This window comes from Morone saxatilis, unplaced genomic scaffold (assembly GCF_004916995.1).
Source record: "Morone saxatilis isolate NCDOM2014 unplaced genomic scaffold, NCSU_SB_2.0 Contig11, whole genome shotgun sequence".
Taxonomy (NCBI): Eukaryota; Metazoa; Chordata; class Actinopteri; family Moronidae; genus Morone; species Morone saxatilis.
In genome coordinates this window covers 24,127,013-24,137,657 of record NW_023339663.1, presented here as the reverse complement: position 1 = coordinate 24,137,657, position 10,645 = coordinate 24,127,013, and the positions used below count along the sequence as shown (strand labels likewise).

Below are 10,645 nucleotides of genomic sequence, written 5' to 3'. Positions count from 1 at the left end.
TTTCCCACACAGATTTAAATGGCCAGTGAATGTTTTTTGTTCCATTTTAGTGCCTTGTGCTTAGTTGCTCACTGTTCAGGGCACTCAGCTCAGTGTTGCTGGGGCTTTGTAACAGCCAAAACTGTTAAAATGTTCCTTTAAGAGACTGTGTTTATGAGAGAAATGTCATCAGACAGCGCCTAACCTGTCTTGAGTTAGTTGAGCGGTACACCTGCTGTGAATGGATGCCTGTTACTGAGCTCCTGTTTTTCTTTAGCCTCTGAACTCAACCGTAATGTTTAGATTACATGTTTTGTTCATGTATGATGAAATAGTAGCCGTACAACCTGGCTTGATGAGGTTGATGTTTCAGTAATAAACGACGAGTATTGTGGAAAGCATGGCTGTGAGTTTGTGACTGTCATGTTTTTCCACTCTCTTCAACCTTAGCTCAACCAAGAATGATTTGTCCTACCTCAGATAGCTCCAAGGAGCTGCTTCAAAACTGCTGAATACAGTCTTGTTTGGAAGGCTCAGCACACAGCTGATGAAATAAATTGGTGTGGATAGTCAGTCGCTGCATAGCCTTTACGTGTTTGTCCACATTAGAACCTTGCTCTCTGTCTATGGTCTCTGTTCATCAGCTAAATAATTATTAAGATACTAACAAGACTATTATAGCATCAGCATAAAAATAAAAACTGCTTTCTTTTCATTATCAGAAGATTCTGGCATGTTTTGTTTCCCAGTGAAATCTCACTCATCTGACACTAAACTGATCATAAACATACCTGATCTTCTTGAAAAATAGATTCATATGCTGTAAGTACTTATTTGATTCCATTCTGGTTCATTCAACTACATGCCTAACTATAATATGACGCGATTCTCCCTGAACTGTAAATGTTGTCACATATAATGTAATTTGCAATTATGTTTTACTACATTGTATCATGTGTTGCATATAAACTAAGGAGGAAAGCACTACGTAATTTTTGTGACATTATAGGACTATTAATGACCATGATTTTCAGAGTAGAGTATATTTGATTTCCTGATATCCTTTGATCAATTTCTTTCAGTTAACGATTTGTCTTTTAAAAGTGGAAACGCTGAACAGTTTTTATGAATCACATGTGTATACGAACACGTTAAAAAAGCCAGCTCTGAGGCATTAAAACCCCCTTGAATGTGGTTACTCATTTCAGATGAAGAGTGAAGGAAGAAAAGATCCCTTTATGGTGGGAATTCCATTCAGCTGCGACTTTTCTCTCTTTATACCAAGGAAGGGCATTTGAGAAGGGTGTGTGTATTTTTAAAGGGCGATCACTGACCACACACTTCTCTGCTGGCGTTGGTGGGCCCAGCTGAGGGTAAAAATCTCTCTAGCCTGCACTATTGTAGACCCAGTAGTAGCGCTACCTCCTACTGCTCTTCACTGTAAGGTGGGAGACAATGATGAAACACCAGGAAAAGGGTTAATACATGTGCATTTTAAAAGCCCAAATGTTTTAATTCTGCATTTATTTGCATTAATGCTTGCTGACAAGCAGTGTAGCATTGAATGGGCAGATTTCAGCATGGATTTTGATGTTCTCTCTTAATAAAGATGACAGATAGAATGAGGCTACGTCCGATCCAGTGCAGTGTTGAGGTCTGAGCCACAGTCTTCCCCTCTGACTGGCACGTTTCCCAGCACCCAGGCCCAAACTCATCAGACAACATCCTAGGCCACTCCTCACTTCTCTCCTCTGACAGCTGCATCTGTTTTATACATTCCTTGCTACAGTGGACAGGCAGACTTGTTAAAAGGGGGATGAGTGCACTGATATACAGCCTGCCTGTCAAAGGCTGGTGGAGATACCTTAATCCACGACGAGCCCCAGCTGCACACTCATAGGATGTTCCCCACCATTACCCACTGCAGATGGTTATGGATTTATGTCAGCAGAGCCTGTCTTCAGTTATTGCACATATACAGTAACAGTTATGATGGGTATTGCCCGAAGACAGCCGAAGACAGATGCTGTCTTTACAATTAGTACTTGAGATATCATTCTGGAGTTAACTTACACTATCCTGGATTCATTTCTGAATGTGTGACTTTTTTTAGGTTGGTCAGTCAGTCCACCACTTTGACAATGAAATATCTCAACACCTTTCAGATGGATTGCCCTGAAATTTGTTACAGGCATTCATGTTCCGCTCAGGATGAATTAAAACTACTTTGGTGGTCTGCTGACTTTACATCTAGCAACATCATCAAGTCAGAATTTAAATGTAATACTTTGGCTTATGAACAAATACCTGCAAAACTAATGACATTCCTGTCAGCCTCAGCTGCACTGTGTGTAGCGCATGTTAACATGCTAACACACTAAACTATGATGGTGAACATCGTAAACGATATACCTGCCTCTCACCAACTGTTCCTCGCTGTTTGAGGAAGTAAAGAAAATCGTAAACTGAGTTTTTTTTATTGATTGATGTGCTAAATGCGGTGCAGCAGCTTTTAGAAATGGTGCCAGTAGACATTTTTACAGTGCTTGTTTCACCCAAAAAAGTGACAAATGCCTGCTCTCATCTATTAGCATTTAGATCAAAGCACCGCGGTGCCTAAATTCAGCTTCTCAGAGACGCTTGCATGGCTGTAGACTCTGAGACTTGTTAAATTAAACTTTGACAGTTTGTCTAAAAATGTTACACAACAGAATTCTGAAGTTAGTTTTTGAAACACTTGCAAGTGATTCCTCTTGTAACAGCGAGGGTGCATTTTAAAATGAAGCCTTACAATATATTAGTCTGCAACATGAAGGAAAGACATAATTTAACAAAAATATAGATGTTCATGCAATGCTCAGTTAGTCCTGGAATAGAGATACTATTTCTTTTAGCTCCCCCCACAGGGAGTCACAGGTCAGGTTCAGCTATATGGAGCTAGTATAATATCCTGCCTAATGACACTCATTAGGACACTTGTCACTGTCAAGAGGGCTTGAATATGAGAATTCCAGTTGGAGGACAGCTAAGACAAATGGTGGCTGAGGAGTTAAGATGTGAAGGAGATGACAGATTGATGTTTTAGTTTAGCCTAAACTTCCTGGATCTTGATGGGCCCTGCTGTCCCCCCTACTGACTCTCACTGGCCCACGTCAGCCCTTAGTGGCTCTGTGTGACCAGTAGGCTTGAGAGCTCCGGGTTCGGGGGTCAGACACTTGTTCTGCACCATCACACCTCTGCTGGGTTCTGCTACAGCTCATTAAGTCTTTCTTTAGGGGACAGGGGAGTGTTTAACCTTGGAAGTGGGGCCTCTTTCAAGCTCTGAAAAAGCAAAATGTCTGCATTTGTGTTTCCAACAAACTGGTGGTTCCTCTGTTCATATCCTGTCTTTTCATTTCATTTTCCTCTGGATAGAATGGTCACATTCTCTCCTCACTTGACTCCTGCCTTGCCTCGCTCTTAGTCCTGTTTGCTCATATACAAAAAATGTGAACTGGTTTGAATGAATGTTTATGTGAGGAGCAGTCATTACTCTTTGTTACATTGTCTGTTATATTCTCATGGTACACAGGACTATATAGGGGACTACGGGAAGAGTAAAAGACAACCAGTGTTCAGCTGTGTTGAACTTCCATTTCCGGATCATATTCTGGCAGTTCAGCACAACAACAGCTGGGCCAGCACCTTCAAATATTGGTGTCAGCAGAAAGTATTTGCAAATTCAGATCCATACACTTTTCCTATTTATTCTTTCTCTTGGTATAAATGGCAATCACAAATAACCCCTACCAGATTATGTGCAGATGAGGGAAGTTTATGCCTTAATCGAACAACAAATGGGAGCTTTGGAAAGTTGATTGTGGTGTGACTTTTTTACGTGTTCAATATTTGTAATTATTTTGTTCTGCTATATCTACTAAACTGCTATTCTGTGATGCTTTTTCTTTCTCACAGTGTGGCACTGTTTCACCCTACCTTATCATCATTATTATGCATCTCTCTCACAACCAAGCAGTGTCGTTACAGAAACTTAATTGTTCAGTATGTGAGGAGAATAAGCAGGTGGACAGGTGGATGGATGATGGGGATTTGGGGACAGTTGATGTGTGTTGAGCTGGGTGGCTGACACACAACAGGTTGAGCTCTGCTGTGGAGTGTGTTTCAAGGGCAAACAGCAGTGCATCCCAGCGTCCGGTCCCAGAGACAGATTTATGAGGGTATAGTATACGGATACAAGGTTGTATTTTTAGCACTCAGCGGTCACACAGGTCTTCCTCAGACAGACGGCTGTTGACAGTGATTGGCCGCTATCTGGGTGGCTTTCAATTGAATAGACAGTTGACCACATTTTATGCCTCATCGGTTTGTTTGGAATGTCAGAGATCTGGAGCTCTCAATGTGTGGTCAGCGCTCACCGGGTGCCGGGAATTTAGGGTAATTTGAGAATGAGATAAGAAGCGTAGGTGTGAGTGTGTGTGAGTGGATGTTTCACTTACATGTGTTTATAATTGTAGGTGATTGAGAATATTATGTGAGACTATATCTGTGTTTGTGTACACAGTCTTGATTATAAATGCCTATGTAGAAAAAAGCTTTCATCTCAGCATGTGTGTGCGTATAAATTAGTAAATCTGTTAGTAAGAGAGTGCGTCTGTGCTGCTCAGGGTCAGACCCCATTGTAAATTAGACTCTTATCTGATGCCATCTAACAGCTTTATTGAGAAAAGGCCAATAGCAGTTCTATGAAAACGTAAAAGACAGAAATAAATGAGTGAACGTGGACCCATCAGGTCTATTTGTGAACTGTATAGCCAGTCGGTCACAGTTTTGTGCTTCCTAAAAGCTTCTTGTTGAGTAGATTATTGAGTAAGAAAGGCCTTGGAGTCTTTGCAGGCCATAGTCTGTGTCTCTGATCAGAGTTCACAAAATAGACAAAAAGAAGTTGCCATTGAATTTTCAAGCCTTTATGCCATTATGCTGAAAAATTCTGAAAACATAATTCAATGACAATGTCAAAGACAACACTTGGATTGTAAAAAATCCATGTATTAGCTTTACAAGGTCCAGGTGTTACAAGACCACCTGTATCTTCACACTGTGAGCAATATGATTGGCAAATCACCCAAAGCCCAGTCGCTTCCAATAAAGCTCCAGCTTTAGACTATGTCTAAGATATATAGATGGTCAACAAGTTTACCATTGGCTGTAAAGAGCAATTCATTCTTTTACTCCACACACTTCGAATACTACCTGGCAGTGGATCATCTGAGCTGTACATTTCTACTTCTCTGCTGGAAAGTGCTGATAAACAACCTGAAAAATAATACTTGGATAGCGGTTTTATCGATCATTGTGGTGCAGCTTGAAAGAAGTTTCATTTATTGAACATCTTTAGGGCTTTTTGCATCATCCACTGCCATCAACCAAGTCCCATGCATTGTGAAGGTTCCTGTGCAATGTAAGCAATATAACATGTCAAACTAATGGTTTTTGACATTTATCATTAACATCTGCTGAGAGAAAGGGAGAAATACTCAACATGGAGCCCATTGTGGGCCCTGTGAATGTCGGAGTTAGGACAGGATCCCCCTGAGTTCAGATGCTGCTGGTGGTGGAATAAAGCCAGCAGGAGGTTGATGGAAACTTTCAATTGAGGCTCTCCGGACATCCTGGAGGTCATGGTGGTGATGGGGAGGTGGCGTGTTATGCAATAGTAGGTCTAATCACTAATATCTGCTGCTTTATAGTGTTTGGCTGAAATTACACCCTACATACAGTACAATACCTGTGCACTTGACTCAGGGTAGCACATAGGATAGGATACCTCTGATGTACAGTAATTATTGTATCTCTTCTGCAGACTGTGCCATCCACCATCAGCTGTTTTTTCGATAGAAGCACGAGGAAAATAGAAACAGCAGCTTCCCTCAGCCACACCTTGCCCCTCCCAGCCCAAATCCCCTCTCGACCTGCTTTATTCATTAACCCGCCTTCCTCCACTCCACTCCACTCCTGCCTTTTTCAGTCAAATACATTGCTCAAAGGAAACAATCATGGGACCTACATGCCTGGCCTTGCTGACTAATATGTATCCCAGATGCAAAGAAATACTGTGTTTTCTCTTCCTACTTTCTGCCTTTTCTGAACTGTTACTGCTCTAGTTAACAGATTTGAAGGGTAGGCCATTTAAAAGAGGTAGATAAAATGAACGGAGCTGAAGAATATGATTGAATAGCAATGGGGATTTGTTAGAGATTGTGAAATGCACTGCTGTATACAACCCAGGGGCCCTGCATCCTCTTCTCTCATCCCTCAGTGTGAGCGTGTATGAAGCATGATGTAAGGCAGATTATTGAGAGGCATTACAGCTGCCAGGTACAGTGTTTCCCTCTGAGGCCACACCTGCTAAAAATGTTTGCAGTCATGGTTCTGCTAATGAGCTTTGGATTTAAACGTCCTCCAAAAAGCAAACGCCAAGACAGGCTGGAAAAGTGACAGGGAATAAGAACAGGAGCTGAATACAGCTATTGTATGAGTGTGAGTCTGCCAGACCCCGACAGTGTACAGTAACATTGAGCCCACCTGCTGTAGAGCATGACTCTGACGTGTGTGGGTTGGAGACCGGAGGAATCAGGCGCCTGGAGCCAAGGTTGCTTCAGGGTTGACCCACTTGTTAAAGGAAACAAAGACCCCAGGGTGTACTGGAGAGTCCGTCTGGCCCCACCCGACCTCTTGGTGCTATGCCTCTATAATGAGATCTATCCAGATCAGAGGCAGGTCAGGGGAGAAGGAGACGATGTCTGTAGGTTCATCCTGACGGATGGGCTGCTGAAAAGAGCCGTTCCCCTCCTTGTCTGCAGCTGTGCTGTGTTGACTGGAGGGATTGTTGTTGCCACTTACTGCATACTGCACATGCTGTTTCATGGTGTGTGAGTGTGTGTGTGTGTGTTTGTGTGTGTGTGCTTGTGAGGTTTAAACTATGAAAACAAAGACGGTTGAGTGAGCCATTCACAATTTCACTGTAATACTGTTTTGTTTTGAGAAAGATAGATGCTACTGGCAGGATGAACTAGGCCAGATAGGCATATAAATGTGTGTGTGTGTGTGTGTGTATGTGTGTGTGTGTGTGTGTGTCTCAGCTGACACTGTTCCAAAATAAGCCAAGACAAATTGCAGGTGTGGCAATTTGTTTCTTGCTGCCCTGCCTTGCACTCTGTGAAACAGCTTTACAGCATATTAGGAAAGGTGGCAGGGTGTGATTTATTAAGAGTAATGCCAGCACGCATATTACCAAGCAAATATTTGGCAATCTGTTCAGCTGACTTGTTACACGTGTGAGTGCACACATAAATCTTGTCCCAGGCTTCATAGTAGCTGTTAATTTTAATGGGGACAGATTACTGTGAGCTGGTATTTAAAACATTGAAAATTGTGTGCAATTTTCAAAACACAACACGTCAATTTTAATTTAACTTGCACAACTATCGACAGCAAATTTACTCAGCTGAAGCTAATTGCTTACTAGTGTTGATTCTGTGAGTTTCCCAAACTAAAACTCAAGTAGTGAAGCCAGGATTGTATTTGAATATTTTTGAATAATTTGAAGTATAGTATGAGTGTAATATCTTAATAAATGTAAGCTAAATTGGTCAAATTTTCTATTAAAAAAGTAATTTACTTACAGGACTTTTTTGAATAAACAAAAACCTTGCAGGCCTTTGACAAAAAGCAACTGCATTATTGTATATGATTATTTTCAGGCTGAAAACAAGATCAATTTGTATTAAATCTTAAAGTAGAAAGACCATAAATACATGGCTGGAGTTTAATTTGTTGAAAATAATCAATTTAAATTGTAATTCTAATTTTGGATAGAAACATTTTCAGCCCTACTGGCATTCATGCTAAAAAAGTCACCCACTTAATCTCACATGCAACCCTCTTTTTATCAAATTAAAGTTAATTGCAACGTTATGTTGACAAGAGTGAATGACCTACAGCAAGTAGTCGCACACTCTTTAATAACATAAATGATAGTAAATGTCATTTAGTAAGGTATACAGGCTATGCACTATCTACTAAAACATAAAACATACAGTGTATAAACATTGCACAAAAAGTTTGTAAAAGTCAAGGCTTGATTGGTTGAGTGTGACAACCGCTCTACCCGGCTAAATCTTTGCTTGGGTGCTGGATGCTTCAATGTGTCCAAACAGAGAGTAAAGATTTTAGAGAAATCTCAGTAAAGCTTGATTGGTAGTCAAAATCTCAACAGTATTTTAGCAGTTTTATTTCTTCTTTCTGTTTTGAAAGATCTTGTCAGTCTGTCTCCCTCTCCACTGCCCTGGTGTTCGGCCATCTGAAACACAGCCTTTCAGTACATACTGTAGACTTTGCTGCTGCCTGTTGTGGTCTCCGCGCGCGACTTCAAAACAGGAACGTTTTCAATTATCTCATGCTTATTCCAGGCCCGTGCTTGCAGAAGTCTCTTTGTGTAGAAACAGGTCCAGCCACAATGTCCCTGATGTGCTCGGCCTGCCTATATAATGTTATGAAAAACCAACTGTCAGAAGCGAGGATGAAGAGTGTACTCCCTACCTCAGTATATCCTGGTGAATTAGAGTTTAATGTCGTGGAAACAATGGTGGCGCAATAGGAAAACCATATGATGAGTTGGGTCTTCTTGGCTCCAGCAGTTGTGCTTCCAGCATTGCAACGTGGCTTGTAATTAAGAATTTGGGGGGGCTCAGAGAGGGCAAAGGGATCTTATTGTTTTTTGACTTGTTGTTTCTGTATCTTGAGAGTGAGCAGGAACAACAAAAATATGTTTTTCATTTGGGGTTGTTTCCACTTCAGGATGTTCATGAGACCTTGGAACCGTATTATTTTGCCCCCCTTTTTTCTGGTCTGAGTTGTTGTAGTATTAAGAAGTGTGTAACTCTGTGATTCCTATTTGTTGGCATCCCAAGAAGATGGCATACCCACCTGCCAATTATTTCCACACAATTTTAACCATAGTGGTTTTGCTTACACATTCATTTCAGCCCTGCAAGAATTTCCTTCCTCTCTTACTTTTTTTTGTCACATTGAAAATATTCCCCCAAACTTCCTCTCTGGGTTCCAATTTACTGTCAGCAGTAAGCTGCCACACTCTCCTCTCTGCCTCCACTCCCTCCCACCTCTCTCTCTCCCTCCTATTCATTTTCTCTCCTCTAAAAAAGCCCCAGTCCCCTCTACCTCCCTTAGCTGCACCTCCCCCAGCTCAATTTACAAGGGGAGCTCGTAGAGATCAGCTCTGTAGTGAGAGGTTTTTTTTTGGCATTCTCAGAGCTACAGAGGCAGGGAAGAGGCTGACAGGAGCAGCCACTGGACTCGCGTGGAAGCCTGAGTGACTGGTCGAACATTTCTGTGGCCACATGAGAGAATGCTGTCAGGACTGGCTCTTCTGCTGCTCGTCTGCCTCCACATGCGTGTGCAGGGGAAGCCACGGTCACAGGTAGGACCCACTTCACCTCTGTTGGGTCCTGGAGGAACCTGGGAGAGAGTGGGGACTCCCATTGATGTTAACACTCTGGCTGTAAGGGGTGCATTGCGCGATGCAATGCTCAGTGTAAGTTTGTTTTGGGCTCTCTGCTGTGAGGTTTGCAGTGGTTGATATGCCGCTGCATGTGTGTCGCTAAGAGAATTCTGTACATTTATTGGACTTGATTACTGATTGAAGTAAATCAGATTAAGACATCCATATTCTCAGATGTAGACACAAGTGCTTGTAGACAGCACTGGACAATGTCACTCCATAACCTGGACTGTCAGTGTGGCCTTACGATCTGTGGTCCATCTACTCAGTGGAAGTATTTACAGTATGGCTGTTTTCACTGTGGCTCTGCTTGCTCTCTGAGCGGTTTATTTTTCCACAGCACATTCACAGGCTACTTGTGGGATTAGATTTCCCTCCTAGTGGAAGAGTCAGTGAGTCAGGCCTGTCCTGAGACTATAAAGATGTACTTGGAACTCTATTAGGGACAGACTACAAGCCTGAATTAGCCTGTCGCTGCCTGTGGCTCAGCCCTGCTAGTTTTAGCTCACCTGTGTTTGCTGATGATTAATGAGGCTGGTGTGAGGTGCCTGAGGTTGTTAATGCAAACTTGTGAAGTGCCAAGGTCTCAATGAGGATGTCTGTGCCAGTTTTATATGACTCTAAACTACATAGCTATACATTTTATGTAAATGTTGGATTCTGTCGGTGCACAAATTGTGGGATGAATTACTCCTGACATATTTTGTGAGAGCAACTGCGTGGATCAGATTGAAAAAGAGTGGTTGTGTCTTTGGGGAAATCCGAGGTGTTCGTGGGCATTTGATAGATAGTTAATGCTACTGTAACATCAGAAGTAGTAGACATTCATTCTACACTAAGAATAACCTAGTATCCCTCATCCTACTCTGTGATGTCCAACCTCACTGCCAGCCTCACCAAGCTGACATCAACTTGTGTAAGAAGGACTGTGTTACTGCAGATTTTGTTTTTTGTGTATTTTCTATGAAGATGTATGGGCTGTTTTTCTTTAGAGATCCGTCAGGTATTTTTGTTTTGACTTGCCTGCCACTTCCACATTATATGATGTGCCCCAGACCCCACTGCTCGTTGCTGCTGTCATCGTCACCG

General features: G+C 42.0%; 1 protein-coding gene across 2 annotated transcripts in view; it reads left to right on the top strand.

The window, feature by feature from the left end:
• The first annotated feature begins 9,242 nt into the window (after positions 1-9,242).
• LOC118321272 (thrombospondin type-1 domain-containing protein 4-like) overlaps positions 9,243-10,645 on the top strand; it is a 21,586-nt gene continuing 20,183 nt past the window's right edge. Inside the window, exon 1 of one of the 2 annotated variants that reach the window (XM_035652532.1) lies at positions 9,243-9,475. In XM_035652532.1, the coding sequence (XP_035508425.1) occupies positions 9,404-9,475 (72 nt within the window). In that variant the 5' untranslated portion in view covers positions 9,243-9,403. Of the gene's footprint in view, positions 9,590-10,645 lie in introns of both variants that reach the window. The other variant, XM_035652531.1, reaches the window with a different exon arrangement.